This window comes from Oncorhynchus mykiss, chromosome 6, assembly GCF_057628025.1.
Source record: "Oncorhynchus mykiss isolate SJ-2025 chromosome 6, ASM5762802v1, whole genome shotgun sequence".
NCBI lineage: Eukaryota > Metazoa > Chordata > Actinopteri > Salmoniformes > Salmonidae > Oncorhynchus > Oncorhynchus mykiss.
In genome coordinates, this window is record NC_143027.1 from 28,778,373 (window position 1) to 28,800,115 (window position 21,743).

General features: G+C 41.6%; 3 protein-coding genes across 8 annotated transcripts in view; 2 read left to right on the forward strand and 1 right to left on the reverse strand.

Moving 5' to 3' along the window:
* LOC110526333 (transcription factor 7-like 1-A) overlaps positions 1-1,056 on the forward strand; it is a 47,191-nt gene extending 46,135 nt beyond the window's left edge. For all 4 annotated transcript variants that reach the window (XM_036979780.2, XM_036979781.2, XM_036979779.2 and 1 more), the window contains one exon: positions 146-1,056. In XM_036979780.2, coding sequence (XP_036835675.1) covers positions 146-624 — 479 coding nt within the window. In that variant the 3' untranslated portion in view covers positions 625-1,056. The remainder of the gene's footprint in view (positions 1-145) is intronic.
* Positions 1,057-8,453: 7,397 nt separating this feature from the next.
* On the forward strand, positions 8,454-17,664 carry tgoln2 (trans-golgi network protein 2). Of its 2 annotated transcripts, none has more exons than XM_036979782.2 (4): positions 8,454-8,705; positions 14,370-15,280; positions 16,281-16,364; positions 16,552-17,664. In XM_036979782.2, exons 1-4 carry the CDS (start codon positions 8,648-8,650, stop codon positions 16,552-16,554), a joined length of 1,056 nt encoding a protein of 351 aa, XP_036835677.2. In that variant the 5' UTR covers positions 8,454-8,647; the 3' UTR covers positions 16,555-17,664. The 2 variants fall into 2 exon arrangements, with proteins under 2 accessions (XP_036835677.2, XP_036835678.2); XM_036979783.2 differs by having other exon boundaries at positions 8,483-8,705; positions 16,555-17,664.
* A 102-nt stretch (positions 17,665-17,766) lies between these two features.
* Positions 17,767-21,552, reverse strand: zgc:153044 (dual specificity protein phosphatase family protein). Of its 2 annotated transcripts, none has more exons than XM_036979786.2 (2): positions 21,463-21,552; positions 17,767-18,554 (listed from the first exon to the last, which is right to left on the reverse strand). In XM_036979786.2, exon 2 carries the CDS (start codon positions 18,477-18,479, stop codon positions 17,937-17,939), a length of 543 nt encoding a protein of 180 aa, XP_036835681.1. In that variant the 5' UTR covers positions 18,480-18,554; positions 21,463-21,552; the 3' UTR covers positions 17,767-17,936. The 2 variants fall into 2 exon arrangements, with proteins under 2 accessions (XP_036835681.1, XP_021461695.1); XM_021606020.3 differs by lacking the exon at positions 21,463-21,552 and adding an exon at positions 20,992-21,064.
* Positions 21,553-21,743: the final 191 nt, after the last annotated feature.

A 21,743-nucleotide genomic window follows, 5' to 3' on the forward strand; every position in this document is an offset into this window, starting at 1 on the left:
TTCCATGTTCTGTACATTGTCTGTGAATGTTTTGTATTTTTTGGCCGGCTATCATGTGTACAAGAAAATGGGCACTGTTGAAAGACAAGATTGTCGGCTATTTTAACAGCAATATTGACGAAGCCCCTTCCTTTTGTTTACCCAGACTTCTCAATCAGGAACAAGAATCAGTGTGTGCAGTACCTACCCTCAGAGAAGATGTGTGACAGCCCTGCCTCGTCTCACGGCAGCATGCTGGATTCTCCAGCCACACCCTCTGCAGCTCTGGCCTCCCCGGCTGCGCCCGCCGCCACCCACTCAGAGCAGGCCCAGCCACTGTCCCTCACCACCAAACCAGAGGGACGCCTGCACCATCATTTCCTAACTGGCAAGCCCTCTGGATCTGCTTCTTCTTCGTCATCTTCATCCTCTTCCTCTTCCTCCTCGTCCCACCCAAGCATCTCTATCCCTATTGGTACTTCAGGCAGCCACTCCGCACCAATTTTCTCTCGGCCAATCCCATTCAGCTCCCTACACCACTCAATGCTCTCCCCGCCCTCTCCTTTCCATCAAGCAGCCCTGCATTCCCATCATGCCCTGTTCCAGTCACAGCCCCTCTCCTTGGTAACCAAATCGTCTGACTAAATCTACAAAAGCAATTCCTTTCTCTTTTATTGTGCTGTATATTGCTTTTACTTTTCAAAAAATAGATATTAGAACAACTTTTTTTTAAATGATGAAAAGGAAGAAATATTATTGGTCAATATTTGATCCTGTCCTTTTCTACTCTCAATGAAACAAAGTGTATTTTTTTGTAAAGTTTACTACAGAACTGGTTTCTCTTTTTGATGCATTTATCCAATGAACCAGTTGTATAAAATAACCCATGTATAAAATGTTTCTTTAAGAAAAAAACACCCTCTTCTTTTAACCAAAACCTGATTTAATGTTAGTATTGAGTTTAATTCATAGTTTTTGCCAATTATTTCATTAATTTCAACGATCCCTTTTAAATTCCCAAGTGTGTGACCTTCCTTTTGACATGTTAAATAAACCTTTGAGATTGTTTCTTAGAAATGCCTGCTTCTCTTTTCTTCCATGCACTCTGCAAGATGAGTGTTATTTTCATCACTCTCTGATCATGCACATTCCTTTGAATATGAATCAATAACATAATTGTTACATTTATATGAATTTTGAAACAATGTACACATTTCCTACAGATTCAAACCGGTAGATGTAAATACAGGTGCAGATACTAAGTTGGAAGAAGCCTATTTGCTGGGAGTTTTAAAACTTATCAACAGCTGATGGAGGCACTATGAAGTTCTTCAAGATAAATATTGGAAGTGGTCATTCATCGGTTAGTAACAGATATGTTGTATTTTGGGCACTTTAGTTGTGGATAATAAATGTATCATGACGATAGTGGGGGAAGAATCACTAGTTCATCTTTAATAGGGTGAATTTAGGCTAACCATGCTGGAAAATGAGAACCTGTGCCAAGGTAACAACATTTTAAGCCAAATATAAATACAAATAAAAAATAAAAGACATCCTGGAATGTAGAGTTCCATAACAACGACAAACAAGCAGGTCAGCCTCCTCCCCAGCACACCAAAGCCCTTTCCCTCGCACAGTTTTACTGCATCTTTATTCACCGTTTGGCACAGTGCTGAGGCTTAATTAACTCCGAGGTAATGGGATGTAGCTCCTGGGACCTAATTAGGATATTCAGTTAGTCAAAAATACACAAGGTAGGTTACAGTTTTTGGTGGCTTTGGAGATGAGGACCAGTGCCAGGGATGGTCCAATTAGCCTCTAGCTGTGGTACTAGCCTGGAAGAGCACATTGAAGTTCCTTTGCCCTGTGACTCTATGTTTTAGACCTTACCTTGTCCTTAACCACACTTCCCACAAAGAAGAGAGAGAGGAGAGCTACAGTTAGATTGCCATTGAGATAATTGGTAGTTTGGGTATTCTAAAAATCAAATGGAAGAAGTAAGCAATTAGTCATTGTATTCCTGCAACATCCATATGGTAGGAGACTGACCAGCCTTCCTGTCCCAAATCCACTCCTCTTTGGTTTCCCCAGGGTATCCCCTCCTGTGGCACACTAACGATGGTTGACAACATGCACACTCATTTCCTGCTCAGCATCCTTATCAGCTCTGATTGAGGCTATGAACATACAGATTAGACTAGTTCTGATGGAGCAGAGTAAAATAATATGGCTCTGTACACAATGAGTTTTATTCTAATTTTATATGTATGCAACCAATACCAATAGCTGTCATTCATTTGTGTTATCCATAATCGATAACTTGAACCCTTTCCTAAACACAGCTGTAGGACAATGCCCTCAGACAAGGGTGTCTCGCTCTCTCTTAGACTGGGTTCTTTATGGCCTGAACTGCGAACGACAGACTGACGGACATGTGCACACAGAGGATTTGTTTCAATTTTTGCCCTGCGGTGAGATACTGAGATGTCAGTCTCCCAGCAATGTTTTAACTAATTATTAGTCTCTGCTTGTTTATGTCACCACAGGCAGAGGCTGTGGTCTCTGGTGCCATGCCTGCCTACCCTCAGCTACTTCTCCAATCCATCACTGAAATGACAGGTAATGAGTTGTCAAAAACAGCCGATGAAACGGTCTCCTCAAGGCTATACATCTATTGTAATGTTGCATTCTCTATAGTCAGTAACACATAAAACAGAGACTCCAGGTGAATGACTTAAAATATGCTGGCTATTCCAGGCTGGCTTCAAGCCATGTAATACTGCTTTAAAACATGGCTGCATCAAGCAATGTCAATGAATTTCAGTCAATATCCATCACTGCATCATTGTTTAAAAATTATCATAGGAATACAGGTGCAGAATTTGTGATGAGGCAATAGTATTAGATGTACCTTGTTTCATACACTATATATACAAAGGTATGTGGACACCCCTTTAAATTTGTGGATTCGGCTATTTCAGCCACACCCATTGCTGACAGGTGTATAAAATCGAGCACACAGCCATGCAATCTCCATGGACAAACATTGACAGTAGAATGGCCTTACTGAAGAGCTCAGTGACTTTCAACGTGGAACCGTCATAGGATGCCACCTTTCCAACAAGTCAGTTCGTCATATTTCTGCCCTGCTAAAACTGCTCAGGTCAACTGAAAGTGCAGTTATTGTGAAGTGGAAATGTCAAGGTGCAACAACGGCTCAGCCGCGAAGTGGTAGGCCACACAAGCTCACAGAAAGGGACCAATGAGTAGCGCGTAAAAATCGTCTGTCCCGGTTGCAGCACTCACTACTGAGTTCCATACTGCCTCTGGAAGCAGCGTCAACACAACAGTTCGTCTGGAGCTTCATGAAATGGGTTCCTTGACCGAGCAGCCACACATTAGCCTAAGATCACCATGAGCAATGCCCAGCGTCTGCTAGAGTGGTGTAAAGCTCACCAACTCTGGAGTGATGAATCACGCTTCACTATTTGGCATTCCAACAGGCAAATCTGCTACCTGCCCAAATGCCTAGTGCCAACGGTAAAGTTTGGTGGATGAGGAATAATGGTCTGTGGCTGTTTTCCATGGTTCGGGCTAGGCCCCTTAGTTTCAGTGAAGAGAAATCTTAATGCTACATACTACAATGACATTCTAGAGGATTCTGGGCTTCCATTTTTGTGGGAACAGTTTGGGGAAGGCCTTTTTCTGTTTCAGTATGACATTGCCCCCATGCACAAAGCAAGGTCCATACAGAAATGGTTTGTTGAGATTGGTGTGGAAGAACTTGACTGGTCTGCACAGAGCCCTGACCTCAACCCCATCCAAAACCTTTGGGATGAATTGGAACACTGACTGTGAGCCAGGCCTAATTGCCCAACATCAGTACCCAACCTCACTAATGCTCTTGTGGCTGAATCCCCGCAGCAATATTCCAACATTTAGCGGAAAGCCTTCCCAGAAGAGTGGAGGCTGTTATAGCAGCAAAGGGGGGACCAACTCCATATTAATGCCCATGATTTTGGAATGAGATAATAATAAGTTTATAATAATAAGTTTTGTATTTGGTTGCCTCTACTAGATATCTGCATGTGCACAAGGTCAGATTTAATACATGTTAATTTTGCTCATTAAATTCTTGCAGTCTCTTGTCAAGGTTCTTTTTTGGGCCCTCCTTTGATCTCAAATTCATTCCAGGTTAACCCTTTGATATTTCAAATGCATGACATGGAGACATTGCATAGACAAGTCTCCACTGTAGAGACCCAAATAAGTACCCCATTAGACAGATGAGTTAATATGACTCCTCTCAGGTTAGAATATCAGTGGTTAATTCTTGAATTCAATAAATAATACTATTGGATTATAGAGAAGGATCCATTCAGATTGGCATTCAGGAGACACTCTCACATCCTGTTATTATATGCAGGTAGCATGGACATAAAATCCTAGTAGTGGCTTATAGGCTACAATATTCAGGTCTGGCTAGCACATTGCACCTTTATTTAACTAGGCAAGTCCGTTAAGAACAAATTATTATTTACAATGACGGCCTACCCCGGCCAAACCTGAACGACGCTGGACCAATTGTGCGTTCTACAGTACTCCCAATCACGGACGGATGTGATACAGCCTGGATTCAAACCAGGGACTGTAGTGACACCTCTTGCACTGAGATGCAGTGCCTTAGACTGCTGCGCCACTCAGGAGCCCAAAACCTAAACCTAGCCCTAACCCTTTAACCTAACTCCTAAACTTAACCCTAACCACTAACCCTAAACCCTAGCTAACGTTAACAAGCAAGCTAACATTAGCCACCTAGCTAGAATTCGTAACATATTGTACAAATCTATACTGATCAAAAATATAAACGCAACATGCGTATATGGAAATCAATCAATTGAAATAAATTAATTAGGCCCTATATCTATAGATTTCACATGACTGGGAATAAGGATTTGCATCGGTTAGCCACATATACCTTAAAAAAAGGTAGTGGTGTGGATCAGAAAAACAGTAAGTATCTGGTGTGACCACCATTTGCCTCATGCAGCGCGACATCTCCTTCTCTTAGAGTTGATCAGGCTGTTGATTTTGGCCTGTGGAATGTTGTCCCACTCCTCTCCAATGGCTGTGCATTAGTTGCTGGATTTTGGTGGGAACTGGAACACGTTGTTGTACACGTTTATCCTGAACATCCCAAACGTGCGTAATGGTTGACATATTTGGTGAATATGCAGGCCATGGAAGAACTGGTACATTTTCATTTTAGAGGAATTGTGTACAGATCCTTGTGACATGGGGCCTTGGATTATCATGCTGAAACATGAGGTGATGGCAGCGGATGAATGGCACAACAATGGGCCTCAGGATCTCATCACGGTATCTCTGTGCATTCAAATTGCCATTGATAAAATGCAATTGGGTTCGATGTCCATTGCTTATGCCTGCCTGCCCATACCATAACCCCACCACCACCATGGGGCACCCTGTTCACAACATTGACATCAGCAAACCGTTTGCCCACACAATGCCATACACGTGGTCTGCAGTTGTGAGGCCGATTGGACGTACTGCCAAAATCCATAAAATTATGTTGGAGGCGGCTTATGGTAGAAAAATGAATATTCAATCATCTGACAACAGCTCTGATGGGCATTTCTTAAGTCAGCATGCCAATTGCACATTTCCTGAAAACTTGAGACATCTGTGGCATTGTATTGTATGACAAAACTGAACATTTTAGAGTAGCCTTTTATTGTCCCCAGCACAAGGTGCACCTGTGTAATTATCACACTGTTTAATCAGCTTCTTGATATGCCACACCTGTCAAGTGGATGGATTATCTTGGCAAAGGAGAAATGCTCACTAACAGGGATGTAAACAAATGTGTGCACACAATTTGAGAGAAGCTTTTTGTGTGTATTAAACATTTCTGGGATCTTTTATTTCAGCTCATGAAACATGGGACCAACATTTCACATGTTGCGTTTTATATTTTTGTTCAGTGTATATCAAGTTTTGCAAATTCATAATATATAACACAAATTGTAGTTCGTAACATATCATACAATTTAATACATACCATACGAAATGTAAATATCATTCAAAATGGAGTGTCCCGGATTTACGTACAGAATAATACGAAATGTGCTGAGACCAGGTTTCACAATGTTGTTGGTTCAAATCCCATAAGGAGCGTTTTTTGATCCTTCAAGGTGGATTGGTTTAAGAAATCCATTGTTTTTATTAAGTAAAGGTTTCTTATGTATTTTGTCAGCAGAGCATAGCGGTTGGAGTGTTGGGCCAGTGAACGAAATGTTGCTAGTTGCGTGAAATAGGACAAATATAATTATTATTTTATGGTGTCATATTAAATTACATTGGGATCCATGCCGATCTTACTGTGAACACATTCATATGCAAATGCAGAGAGATTCAGTGGGGTCTGACTACTACCATGGAGCTGTTTGTCAATTTGTGCGATAAAAAGCTCTAGATCCTCCTAGGCGCAGCAAAGTAAACATTAAAAGTAAACATTCAATATGTGCAAAAGCCTTGAGATAATCTTCCTTACGGAATCATCAATAAAAGGCAACTTGTTTGAGCACACAACCTGAGATTGTGGGAGTGATAATCATCCAAATGTTAATGAGAGGTATTTTACATCTCAGCTGGAAACGAGAGACCTGTGGATTCTTGTCATGAATGTGTCTTCATTATGGTGTTTGACATTTAGAAAGTTGGATCATCTATCTCATTCTTGAGTTACATTTGCATTCCCTTCTTTAAGGTCAAATGGGTATGAATAATACATTAAGAATGGGGTTCTTAAGCTCACAGCAAGTGATACCTGTCTTCATAGAGGTGCCAGCTGAGTCTTGTCAAACTGGGGGGGAAACAATCAATTAATATCACGTTGAGAAAGCAGGGTAGAAGCAAACACACTGGAACCTTCCAGACACTTCCAACATCCTGATATCTATCGATATGGGCACCAAGATGAGGATAGCAAAGGAAAAAGCAGGCGTGATTGTATAAGTACAGAAATAATGACATATTTGACCCTATATTTGAACCCTGTATGCATGTATTACTTTAGTTGATAATCTGGTAGACTCTTTCCGTTCTGTCTGCAGACAATAACATAATTGAAATTTGAGATAAGCAGCACTACATTTATTTTTTTGCAGCCCTACCCCTCCTAGACAGCCCATGTAGAATGTGGATTACTTACTCATTCTGACTGCTATTATGGCTCATATATAACATTTTATTTGTCACATGCGCCGAATACAACAGGTGAAATTACAGTGAAATGCTTACTTACAAGCCCTTAAACCAACAATGCAGTTTAAAAAAATACAACAACAAAAAAAGTAAGAGATAAGAATAACAAAACATTAAAGAGCAGCAGTAAATAACAATAGCGGGGCTATATACAGGGGGTGCCGGTACAGAATCAATGTGGGGCGGCAGGGTAGCCTAGTGGTTAGAGTAACCGAAAGGTTGCAAGTTCAAATCCCCGAGCTGACAAGGTAAGACATTTGTTGTTCTACCCCTGAACAAGGCAGTTAACCCACTGTTCCTAGGCCGTCAGTGAAAATAAGAATTTGTTCTTAACTGACTTGCCTAGTTAAATAAAGGTTACATTAAAAAAATAAAAGTGAAGGGTTAGCTAAAAGGGTTAAGGTTAGGGTTAGCTAACTTGCAAAGTAGCTAGAAAGTTGTTTGTGATGAAATTTGAACTCACAACCTTTGGGTTACTATACATTTGCGTTATACACCCACCCATCCATCCACGCTGACCAAGTAACCATCTGTCTTATGTAACATTTTATACTAAATGGAGTGTCTCGGATTTACATATAGAATAATACGAAATGCTCTGAGACCAGGTAGCATTTTGGTCTGTAAACATCTCCCATTAGACCTTAGCTGCAAACTGGCCTTTCTCCTATACAGGTTGTGACAGGCTCTAGTAGCTAGCAGGCCTATGCTTATAGGAAATGTTTCACAAATGTAATATGAATCTGTATATATATAGGCGTCTAAACAGACCGGTATAAATATTCTTCTAATATACACTTCTAAGACATATTGGAAAACATGGTTTAATGTGATATTCTATGATACTGGTGATCAACTTCAAGGTTTATCACATCATCAGTAGGCCTGTACTGATCTCTGCTGGATTCCTTTAAATATTGCAATTGGCAGACAAAAAAAATCTACATTTTGGAGCGCTTGGAGTTGTGTGAACGCACATCACATTCAGTTGCATAGCCAACTTTTAATGTACAAAAATCGGATATTGGAAATCGTGAGTTTATCATTTATTTGACAATGATTCAATCTGTGACGTGATATCAGAGGTATATTCATTACGCCTATTCTGTTGCAAAACGTTTCTTAGACGGAAGCAAACGGAAAGAAACGGGGCGGGATCTAGCTGAATTTGTCCAATAGAAACTGTCGTTTTACTCGCAAAACGGAACTGTTTGGACTAATGATTACACTCTTGGTTTTGGCAGACTTGAACAGTAGGAGGAAGAAGGAAGTGTTTATATCAGGATTTGAGTCATCACCTTTGAGCCAAGCATTATTGGGAACTCTTTCCGTAGTAAATTCTTATATCTGACTAGGTTTGTTTTGCCTCAAAGCTACAATGAAAACAATATCTATGTTGTTTATCGTGCTGGTTTATTTGTCTGGTGGTGTCAGAGGTGAGAGTTTTTGTAAAATATTTTTTTTAAATAGCTAGCTAATTTAGCGTTCAATCTGCTAATCTTAATTTGCCTAGACCAGGTGCATGCCATACCTACTATATAACGCTACTTAAACAAATGCTTTACCTCAAGTAACGTTACAATAACTTTGAACAGTCAATCTTTGTTTTTATGCGTGTTGTGTACCGAGACTGGCTATACGTTAGATAATCGATTTGATCTGAGGGATATTTGAACATGAGACAGCTATAGTAAACTCGTACATCGCCTTGATCTGTACAATTGCCCTTATTTTAGCGCCCCCAAAACGTAATACTTTCAGATCAACTGTATTGTTAATACCATTGTAAAGCACAATTTCTCCCCTTTCCAATAGAACCAATTACATGACCTAAACGCTGCCCGTTTCTGCATGATTCAAGACAGCAATGAGCCCCATTGGGTCTTTTTAAAAATGTCAGGTGGGGAAGCGAAACTAATGCGTGATAGTGAAAAGAGGATATGTGTGGGAAAATGGCTTTTTTTCACTTGAGCTGTCCAATTTATCACCTTATCGCCTCTAAAATGTAAATAAAACACTAAAGAGTTTATATAATGTGTCATTACATACCTATTTGAAGGTTTGTGTCGAATTTTAATCAGGTTTTTAGGGCGGTGCTAAAGTGATCTTAGAAGTAAACAGCGGCTTTGAGAATGATGATTGCAAAAAATGACTAGGTATCCCTCCCTTACCCCGTCCATTGTTTTTAAAGGATGAGAGAAGTGCTACACCTGGTGGAGAGAGATTGTAAAACAGAAATAGTTGCTTTATGCGTGCTGTACGTTACGACACGTCAAGATGTAACGGAGGGTCAGTTTTTTTCAACTTTTCTCCAATACTACAGAGCCATTACCATGTCGCTCAACGCTTGAATAGAAACCTAGTTCACACCCCCGATTTTGAAGTCAACACAGTCCCATTAGTTTTCTTTGTAGCCTCGTTTGAATGTTGCGGTTGCGCACATTTGTACAGAATGGGGTGAGTTTACGTTAGCTAACGTTAGCTAGCTACCCCAATGACGTGGGCCAATTTACATAGCGTCTATGAATGGGTTATAGCAAAACTAACTACTTTTTAGTGCCTTTTGACAAAACACCGATTGGGGCCAAACAGACTGGGTTAGTTTAGGGTGCGTTCTTAAATTGACTCTGGCTATCTACTCCGATTTCAGAGCACTCTCGTCTGATGCCGTATGCCCACCAGAGGCACATGCGTTTTGCTGTATGTTTTTGCCAGATGTCTGTATTTGCTGCACATGTGCTTCACAAGGCTTCAGAGCGTTTTGAAGCATGGGATAAAATAATTTTCGCCCTGTTCGACCAAAGCTAATAATTTGAACAGATTAAAGTTATTATCCTATTCACCTAGTTTTTTATTAGGCTGGCAGAGCTACCAACAGGCTGGTAAACAGAAGGGTGCATTGCAACAATTAATCTAGTTTGTTTCTATTCTCCTGTCACTCATCACTAGAGACATCAATACATTGAACTGGTTGTTCAGATATAGAGTACTGATTTCAAATCACTAGCTTGTCCTGCATGATGGCAGGCTAAATTGTGCACAGCACAGTTCTGTGCGTAATTAATTTCGCACACCATTCTGTTTGCTGGTTTCCTGAAAACTAGCCAACAGGGCGCACTACCCAAGTGTAGTAATGATGAATTGTCTGTGTCATTCTTACCTGAGACAACTTTCTAGTCGTTCAGCCGGTCTCTTCTCTAACTACACAATAGTCATCATCATTTGGAACTGTATGGTGTCACCCCCGCCATGGGAACTTTTATGATCTTGCGTTTGTACCACCGCAAAGTCATGCAGTGCACAAGTTGAAAATATTGATTGCACGCGGTACATGGAATACACCGCACCCTAGTGCGGCATCCCAAATGTAGCGTTGCAGACTGCTCTATTGACAATGAATGACGCCTTGATCACACCGACAGGATCATTACGCAAAATGGTACACAGCATCATCTGGATATGTGTGCAACAAAAGTTCAACATTTACCTTCTACCATTTCTGTCAAGCCGTTTGATGCATATGTTTGATAAATCCAACACGGGACAACTGCAACTGCTTCTGCAAGGCAAACGTAATGTTCCATTGAAAATGAATGTACCTCTGGTGTACCAAAATGCAAAAACACTGTTGGGGTGATCGAGGCTTGACTTCCGCAGGAACGCAAAAAGTTGAATGCATCTGTTGGACATGAAGCTTGAGTTAGGCTGGACAATAGAACGAGTCAAAATTCACCCAAAGCTGAAAAACGGAATCGAACGTTCGCAGAGCCTGTTTTGACTGGAGTGAAGCTTAGAATTCCATTTAGTCTAAATGGCACCAAAACAATGTATCCCTTTTTATTTTACCACTACAATCTGTTCTTAGGATGAAACTGAAAAAATAACAACTTGTGTAGAAAGTAAACATCCGCACCTCAATGGTGCCAAGTGTGCTTGTCTGCATAACGAGGAAGTAGGGAAAAAATTGTAACTTCTGACTATTTCTGGACTAGCGTTTGATGACAACGAGATACACTGCCCAGCCTTACATAATTAGAGAGGAGATTCTCATGATTAAAATGGTGTACAGTTAATTCAAATCTAAATATACATATTGCGAGATATTTGGAAAATAGACAGACATACCTATATTTCCCTATAGTAAACAATGGGACGACCTCAGAGTAACATGAGTAATTTTTGTTTACATTTTAAATATAAACAACGTGAGCAGGTCTCCATTGCCAACTATAGCAATGCTGCCATTGTTACATAGTACAACGAAATTGGATTAGAATGTTCGGAAGGCGAGTTGGTGCCACAGTGCTCAATAGAACTAATAGGAGCTGGCAGGGTCAAAAAGGCCCTAAAATAATGCCTGTTTTTTTTTCGTGATTACTTCAAAACTACGGCAGGCAGCTGGGATATGGTAATATTATGAAACTGGGCTCCACCGCGGATGCAATGAACTACTTTTTATTAGAAAAAAGCATTGTTAAACATTTCATGTGTCCAGCCTACTTGAGTGTGCCAGAGCGTAGAATAACTGATGAATTTACAACACCCGTTGAATATGGTTGGTATGAGTAAACACTGGCAAAAAAAAGTAATTATATTGTTGTTAGCAGCACAGTTAGTCACCAACGCTGTAGATAGCATGAACCACCTCTACTATGGGTAGTAAAATGGCCAGAGTGAGGTGTTCTCTCATTTGTCTGGAACTAGGTAGGTAGCAAGCAAGGTAGCCAACTAACCAGTTAGCTTGTGTGCTTGACTGCTGTTGTGAGGTTAAAACCCTCGATCAACCCTACTCCTCGGCCAGAGCGTCCAGTGTGTTAAAGCGAAACACTCTGAATTTATGAATGGACAATCTGACAACACTCTGAATTTACGAACGCCCAGAGCGCACTCTGGCTCTACAGAGTGAATTTACAAACACACCCGTAGACTGTTGACAACATGTAAGCTATATTTCTTCTCCAATGTTTATTGAAAACATAAATACATTTGCACAATGAGCACATCTCTAAAATACATTGTTACAGTTGTTAGCAAGCTAGTGAATTTTAGCCATATTAGCTTTGACATGAAATCAGTCAAAAGAAGACATGATATCAATAATGAGCTGAAACGAGCAGTTTACGATTTCCCACATGACAGTTTCTTGTCATTCTTGCTAGTAATCTGGCCAACCAGAATAACAACACGCTGACTTCTGTCCGATGGAAGCACACATCGTTTTTGTGATGTCAGCGAGCCCATCTGTAGTATCTTCTGTCCAGTGTAAATTTGTTAACAGCCCAGACACTCCTTCTGAACGTTAAAACGCATCGCTTGCGGAACGGTTTTGGAAACATTAAGGAATGTATCTTTCATATCAACAATTTTGAAAAAGCTAAAATTACTACGTCTTTATATATATTTTTTTGTATTAGATATATATTTTTTATATTTTATCCCCTTTTTTCGCCCCAATTTCGATCTTGTCTTATCACTGCAAATCCCCAACGGGCTTGGGAGGCGAAGATCGAGCCATGCGTCCTCCGAAACATGCCAAGCCACGCTTCTTAACACCCGCCCGCTTAACCCGGAAGCCAGCCACACCAATGTGTCAGAGGAAACACTGTTCAACTGACGCCCAAGGTCAGCCTACAGGCGCCCAAGGTCAGCCTACAGGTGCTCGGCCCGCCATAAGGAGTCGCTAGAGCGTGGTGAGCCAGATAAAGCCCTCCCCTAACCCGGATGACCCTTGGCCAATTGTGCGCCGACCTCTATGGGACTCTGATCACAGCCGGTTGTGATACAATCCGGGAACGAACCTGGGTCTAGTGACGCCTCTAGCACTGTGATGCAGTGCCTTAGACCGCTGCGCCACTCAGGAGGCCCCTTTTTATAGGGTTTTGTTCCCACACTGGCCATATGTTACAGTGCTTGTTTACCGCGGACAGACTGAAGACGGTGGCTGAATCCCAAATCACCCTCGCCCCTCCATTTGCACATTCACTCAGGCATCTGCAAAAGCTGAGGGAGCGGAAATTACTGAGGGTGCAAGGACTAATTAGCCCCTCTGGTATGAACTTTGACTGAGCCTGCAATGCTGCCGGCTTCTTAGTAAAGTGGAATCCCACGAGTTTGCGCAACTTGATGCAAAATAATGGAGAGGTCGTGCCTAATTATGACACCTGCTTTGTTTACATCTGATGTCGAGACTTGACACGTAAAAGATAAATACCTCCCAAATTAAATGTTTAACTGTTACTGAGGTTTACATTTTGTAAAACGACAGGATATTTGTTCATTTGAGTTTCATGCTTGTTTTATTATTTAAAAGTGGAACATGAATTGCATCATTTAAGTCACGAGTGTGTCATGGGTTTATTGATCCCACGCCATTCTCTGGAAGTTACCCTCAGTTTCGTCAGCAACAGGTGAAAACAGAGGGCCCTCTGAGAGACTTGCTAGGGGCAAGGTAGTAGTCTGCGATTCACAAGAGGTGCTCACCTGTACTATCTAGTGTGCTCCGAACACCTGTGTAAGCGTAACTGGGGAGGAAGTGTAGTTTGTCAACTGGAGGCACACACAGTTTGTGGATCTGTACAAAACTGCTACACAAAGTGTATATTTAAAAAAAAAATTAAAGTATCTTTCTCGCTGATATGAAAGATATCATTTCAGCATATGTTTCGCAAGTGGTGATTTTTTTACGTTTCTAAACGTTAAAACACAGCGTCTGAATTGTAGTTCAAACACAGGCAACCGTGGGCAACGCTAACTGCTGAAAACCCTGCGGAGAAGTGTTTTTGAAAGCTAGATTTGCTAGTGTCCTAATGTTATACTGAACTGGCTATTTAATCTGATCAAATAATTGTTGAATGGCGGGAGCTAGCTCAAATCAGACACTACTGCCAGTGCCACATTAGTTTTTTTATTCACATTTTGGTTTAAACACACTGTATTCTGCTGCAGATTTCTTCCTCATATGTATTCGGGTGTGGGGTCGCTCCAGGTCTAACTATAAATAAGTGCTGCGTTCAGTTTAGTTTTCACTAAGCAGTCCAGCAAATGTTTTTCAAAACATTTGAAATCAGCTCAAAGTGTAATTTTTTTTTTTTAATCTATAGGTCCTCCTCAAGGAGACTCAAAGGATCTATTACCAAATTCTCTATCTGTAAGAGATATGCCAGCACAGAACATTTCTGCAAAGGACATTTCAGCACCAGGAGTATCTACTGGAAATAAACCAGAAGCAGGAGTATCTACTGAGAAGGAAACAACACTGGCACCAGGAGCCTCTCCTGAAAAGGAAACGACACTGGCACCAGGAGCCTCTCCTGAAAAGGAAACGACACTGGCACCAGGAGCCTCTCCTGAAAAGGAAACGACACTGGCACCAGTAGACCCAGCTGGAAAGGAAACGGCACCAGAAGACCCAGCTGGAAAGGAAACGGCACCAGAAGACCCAGCTGGAAAGGAAACGGCACCAGTAGACCCAGCTGGAAAGGAAACGGCACCAGTAGACCCAGCTGGAAAGGAAACGGCACCAGTAGACCCAGCTGGAAAGGAAACGGCACCAGTAGACCCAGCTGGAAAGGAAACGGCACCAGTAGACCCAGCTGGAAAGGAAACGGCACCAGTAGACCCAGCTGGAAAGGAAACGGCACCAGTAGACCCAGCTGGAAAGGAAACGGCACCAGTAGACCCAGCTGGAAAGGAAACGGCACCAGTAGACCCAGCTGGAAAGGAAACGGCACCAGTAGACCCAGCTGGAAAGGAAACGGCACCAGTAGACCCAGCTGGAAAGGAAACGGCACCAGTAGACCCGGCTGGAAAGGAAACGGCACCAGTAGACCCGGCTGGAAAGGAAACGGCACCAGTAGACCCGGCTGGAAAGGAAACGGCACCAGTAGACCCGGCTGGAAAGGAAACCCATGGCACACGTGATGAGGCAGAGAGCAGTCACTTCTTTGCTTATCTTGTGTGTTCAGCTGTGTTGGTGGCAGTGCTCTACATTAGCTACCACAATAAGCGGAAGGTACTTGGCTAATATCGATTTACACATTACAGCTTTTGATTCTTGGTCATAATCTGGGTCATAATGAGCGTCTGAGATTCTATATAAAATACATTCATTATTATACTGAACCAAAATATAAACGCAACCTGTAAAGTGTTGGTCCCATGTTTCATGAGCTGAAATAAGATACCCAAGAAATGTTCCATATGCACAAAACACATTTCTCTCAAATGTTGTGCACAAATTTGTATACATCCCAGTTAGTGAGCTTTTCTCCTTTGCCAAGATAATACATCCACCTGACAGGTGTGGCATATCAATAATCTTATTAAACAGCACGATAATTACACAGGTGTACCTTGTGCTGGGGACAATAAAAGGCCACTCTAAAATGTGCAGTGTTGTCACACAACACAATGCCACAGATGTCTCCATTTTGAGGGAGCTCGCAATTGGCATGCTGACTGCAGGAATGTCCACCAGAGCTGTTGCCAGAGAATTTAATGTTTATTTCTCTACCATAAGCCGCCATATGTCCACTCGGCCTCACAACCACAGACCATGTGTAACCAGCCCAGGACCTCCACATCCAGCTCCTTCACCTGCAGGATTATCTGAGACCAGCCACCTGCAGCTGATAAACCTGAAGTATTTCTGTCTGTAATAATGCCCTTTTGTGGGGAAAAACTAATTCTGATTGGCTGGGCCTGACTCCCGAGTGAGTGGGCCAATGGCTGCTCCCCTGCCCAGTCATGTGAAATCCATAGATTAGGGCCTAATTCATGCATTTCAATTTACTGATTTCTTACATGAACTGTAACTCAGTCAAATCTCGGAAATTGTTGCATATTGCGTTTTTATATTTTTCCTTCAGTATATGAATTAGTCCATAAAAAGATACCTCCAGAACAAGCACATCCAAGACACTAGTGATATGAATGTGTTAGCTAAAAACATGTAAGAGAACAGTCAATTAAACAAGTTGTGACACAGGCCTATTATTGTCTGTTTTTGTCAGATCATTGCCTATTGCGTCGAGGGAAAGAGGTCGAGATCGGGACGTCGGCCCAAAGGCGCAGAGTACACCAAGCTGGAACAGAATGTAAGTATGAAAAATATGGATTCCATAGTCAATTCAATCCCTTTTTATTGTTTTATTTATTGCTCTGTCCATACATGGAGGGTTCTGAATAAAGATATGACGCTCCCTGTGTGCGTTGTAGGGTTTCAGAAGCAGATTGTAGGGTCTTTCCCTGTCTGGCACTAATTTTGTTTATTTTCTTCTTCAGTAGTGAAGAATGTCATGAAGTCATTGCCAGAAAACTGTGGATATAGGTGTTAAGATGAAATAAGGCACCAAACTGATTCCTGGGGAAAGAAGACTTGCTTGGTTTAATCAAAACATATATATTTTTTTTACAAATGGGTATTACTTAATAGATGTTTGTCTTTGGATGCTTATTGCATGACTATGCAGAGGATACTGTTGCTGAGAAAGATAAGCATGCTTGTGTTTGCACTCTTGTGTTATTGTGGTACTTTGGGGCATCCTTTGTTCTCAGTCAGTCCATAATACCTTGATGTACTGACTAAATTTGGCAGAAGTAAATTGGGCCTGGGTAGGCTAGTGCGAAAATTAATGCACGTGCAGGGCTCTCCCAAGGATTTGAGCTATCTAGCATGCGAAGGGGGGCATTATGTAATTTATGTTCTTTCTAAAGAGGGACATTTTTATTTATTTAACTAGGCAAGTCAGTTTATGAACAAATTCTTATTTACAATGACTGCCTACCCCAGCCAAACCCGGACGATGCTGGGCCAATTGTGTGCAGCCCTATGGGACTCCCAATCACGGCCAGATGTGATTCAGTCTGGATTTGAACCAGGGGCTGTAGTGATGCCTCTTGCACTGAGGTGCAATGCCTTAGACCGCTGCGCCACTCAGGACCCAAAAATAGCTGATCTGTCCCAAACTTTTCATGGTCTCAACAAAGCTGTCCTTTGAGGGCTTTAGGTAGGGTAGACATTTTGGCAAAATTAAGAGTTGATTAACATTCCGAGGAATGTAGAAGATAAAAATATTATCCAATTGAAGAATATCTAAGACTGAGCCAGTGTATATTTCTCTCCTGTGGCTGCGTCCTAAATGATGACTATATTTCTACCCAGGGCCTTGTTTCACAGAGAACTTTCCGTACAATGTGCTTTTCAATAGTTGAGTATATGGCAAATGGAAGTAGTCATTTTGCACAGATCCTTTTTGTATGCTGGACCAATTTAAGCTAAATTGGATTAGAAATGACATTTTCTACTATACTTGCCGTGGTTGGTCACTGTCACAACAATGCAAATGTTTTTCTTTTTTGGTGGGAGTTGAAATGAATAAAATGTATTTAACAATTCATTGTCGTTTGAATTTATTTATTTTAAACTTTTCTACCCGTGGACACTTCTTACATTGGATGACACTATTGAAGTTGTAGCCTTTACAAAACAGACAAACCTTTTAGTTGTAAATCGTAAAGTGACATTGTACAACTGTCATTTTTATTTCTGAATCAAAGTTTACAAATACATTTGAGAGGACCACTTCCAACTCAACATACTGGATATAAAACGAGTACTAATGCATTTTTACAATGGGGTTGACAATCACTTTAACAAACAGTGCATGTCAAAGAGGAAGCATATCTTTGGTCTCCTCTTCATAAATGTCAGGTATTTCACCCATGGGGGATGTGATCATTGTGACCGTGGCACAACCACGGAGCTTGCGTTCATACTGGATGAGTTGCTTCCAGAATCCACTGTTTGGTCTTATAATAGGTCGACAAGATTTGACCTTTTTGTGTGCCTCCAAAAGTGTAATTCCATGGTACTTCATTAGATACACCAAGCATAACGTAGCTGAGCGACTCACACCTGCATTGCAGTGAACCAATGTGCGTCCACACTGCTCCCCAACAAGCTGGATTTTATCCGCTACCTCATCAAAGAAGTCGCTCAGAGGAGAAGATGGAGAGTCTGTAACAGGTATATGGACATATTCCACCTCTGCAGTGGAAGTGTTTGTGATGTTTTGTGTGGCATTGATGATGCAAGTGATGTTGAAACGAGATATGACAGCCTTATCATTTGCAGCTCTGCCGTTGCTGAGGAAAAGGTGTTCGGTAATTTGACACAAACCTGCAAGTCTCTGTTCACCAGACTGATGCATGGAAACAGGTTAACCAAAGGAAGTACGTAGGCAGTGTTGTGTGTGGACCACAGCTGACTGGCAGACAAGATGACACTTAAAATAGATGGGAGAAAGACTTGTTAGGCAACAACACATGAATTGATAGAATAATCTGGCTGCATTCCAAGCACCTGCGGACTATTTAACACAAATCTAAAAGCATTGGCTTGGTAGAGACATGGGTTCCATCTTTCACAAATCTCCCTATGTAGTGCACTACTTTGATCAATGCCCATAAGGCTCCTGTCAAAAGTAGCTACCTATAAAAGGCAGCTAATAGGGTGCCATTTGGGACGCACACATGGGCTGGGCTAGGGGGGGTGTTTCCACTATATTTCTTAGACCAGTAATTTCCTTTCAAATTATTGAAGGGAAGCAAATAAGTGTGTCATGGCCATATGTAGCGGACATCACGCTGCCTGCTTAGCAAGTACCCCCTACTCCTGATTAGGCTCACACCGAGGCTTGAAACCAGGACCTCTGCCTTGTTAGCACATGTGACCGCTCGCACGAAGTGTCTTACCAGTTGTGCCACGCAATAAAGCTAGTTATTTGGCAGTGCATGTGGACATCCCCATGTGCTACATTCACCCCTCAAACTTACTCCACAGCAATCCTAGCGTTGAGCTGAGAGCAACTGCAGATCGGAGTCAAAGCGCCATTCGTCACGCAGCTTGCAAATTCAGGTAGATCCCTCACCATTTTGTTTAAGAAACTTTTTGCAGCGGCGTAATGAATACGTGCCAGGTGTTGAACATCACAGCTATACCTTAAAATGGGCAGCACCATTGAGGGCTTTCTCCATTTTTAAAGTAGTCAAGGGTGTTTACTGCCACCTGAAGTGTGTTGTCTGAACAGGTATAAAAGACAAGGTTGCTGATTTACTGCCCTCTACAATTATGGAACGTTTACTCTGGAGTATAATTCATTGGCCGATCTCTCCTGATGACCTGGAGGGAATGATGTGATTATTCCTTAACCCATAGGAAGTCCCATCCAGTTGACTACTTCACAATGGTGAAAGTCAAGTCCAGAGACAGAAGAGACATCTCACTCACTTTTTTCTGGTTCATATACAGCACGTGTCAAACTCATTCCATGGAGGGCCGAGTGTCTGTGGGTTTTTTGCTCCTCCCTTGTACTTGATTAATGAATTAAGGTCACTAATTAGTAAGGAACGCCCTCACCTGGTGGTCTAGGGCTTCATCGAAAGAGAAAACATATACCCGCAGATACTGGGCCCTCTGTCGAATGAGTTTGACACCCCTGAATTAAGCAGACCAGACCCAGCTGCAATGGTATTGGTGCCTATGGGACAGTAGCCCCTTAAGACAGGGTTTCCCAACCCTCTCCTCTGGCCCCTGCAGACTTTCACATTTGTGCTTTAACCCTAAACTGGCAGACCTGACTCAATTAGTCAAAGGCTTGATGATTAGTTGGCTAATTGAATCAGGTGTGCCAGTTTAGGGTTTAAACCAAAATGTGAAAGATCTGGGGATGGGGGCCCCAAAGGAGAGAGTTGGAAAACTCTGCTTTGAGCAGACAAGTGTATTTATTTTCAATGGTAAGCAGCCTGAGTAAGACATTTATCCATTAACTTTGACAAGTTTTCAATGGCACTGACCATGCTAAAACAGGCTTTGGGGCACTAGAGTTAATATTGTGCTAGAGCTGTGTAAGTCGGCCTTAAAGTATGTATGTTGCAGCTTTTGAAACAATATTTAGGAACTCAGTCGGGGGCTCAACTTAGAGTTAGAATAGACTACACAAGTTGCAATTTCGAGATGTGGTCTTATGTCAGTCACTCAACAATATTTTAGATTGGTAAATTAGTCGTCTACCTAAACTTGAAGTAATTATGGCCGAATACCGACCGGGCTTGGGAACCCCATTGATTTAGTCACTCATATCAGATATCATTAACATGGCAAGTGTAGAATTTCAGGAAATGAGCTTTAACTGATTATTTTATCACCACGTTCAAGGGGATTGAACGGAGCAGAATCACTAAAACAAGTCCCCTGACCTTGCATCCCAAATACTAATAAATGTATGATCAGCTCTGTATGACTAACCTCGTAATTATTTGTGCAACGAGTCTGAAATATTTAGCTAACTGCCTGGAACGTAGCCAGAATCTCTAGCCTCAACCGACCAGGTGACTGCGCGATTCCTTTTTACGTCGTTTCAGCTGCGTCCGACTGGAACGTATGCAGCCGGCTATACACACACACTTGTCCCCCGGCGACCGGCTCTGCATTAAACATGCTCCATTCAATTGCAAAGGCGTCAGGTGCCCCTTTAACGCGCTTTAATGGGGAGCCGCCGGGGGATGTAAAAATATCTCCATGCAGCTAACATAGCCAGCCAGTTGCTAGGAAGCGGCTAATCAACAGCAACTTGTACAGAGATGTTTATTCAAATAGTTCAATACTTTTGCCAAAATATAATTTACCAATTATAAAACATTGAAAAAATAAATACAAACTACCTCAATTCAGTTCGCGGGCTCACATTCTTTTCAGGAAGAAGTAAAGTGACGTCTGTTCATTTCTCCGCTACGGAATCCGGAAGTGACCACATCTTACACCGCGTTTCTTTTAAAGGGATAGTTTACCGAAATTACAAAGTGCTGTGTGTGCGATGAATGAAGTAGACATTTTAGCATAAGTATAATACAGCAAGGTCCAATTTCTAGTATAATATTTACACATGTATCAGGGAAGGGGGATTGGGGGGCAAGTGTTTTAAATTGTACAGTATTAGCAATAGTTAAGTCTGGTAGCAACAGGTGCTGTGTGTATGTATATACAGTACCAGTCAAAAGCTTGGTCACACCCACTCAAGCGTTTCTTAATTTTTTTACTATTTTCTCCATTGTAGAATAATTGTGAAGACATCAACTATGAAATAACACATATGGAATCATGTAGTAACCAAAAAAAAAGTGTTAAGTACCCACCCTTTGCCTTTTTGACTTGAATTTATACTCTGCAGCAGAGTTAACTCTGGGTCTTCCTTTCCTGTGGCGGTCCTCATGAGAGAGAGTTTCATCATACCACTTGATGGTTTTTGCGACTGCACTTGAAGAAACTTGCAAAGTTCTTGACATTTTCCGTATTGACTGACCTTCATGTCTTAAAGTAATGATGTACTGTTATTTCTCTTTGCTTATTTCAGCTGTTCATACCATAATATGGACTTGGTTTTAGCCCTATTTGGTAACTTCTGTATACCACCCCT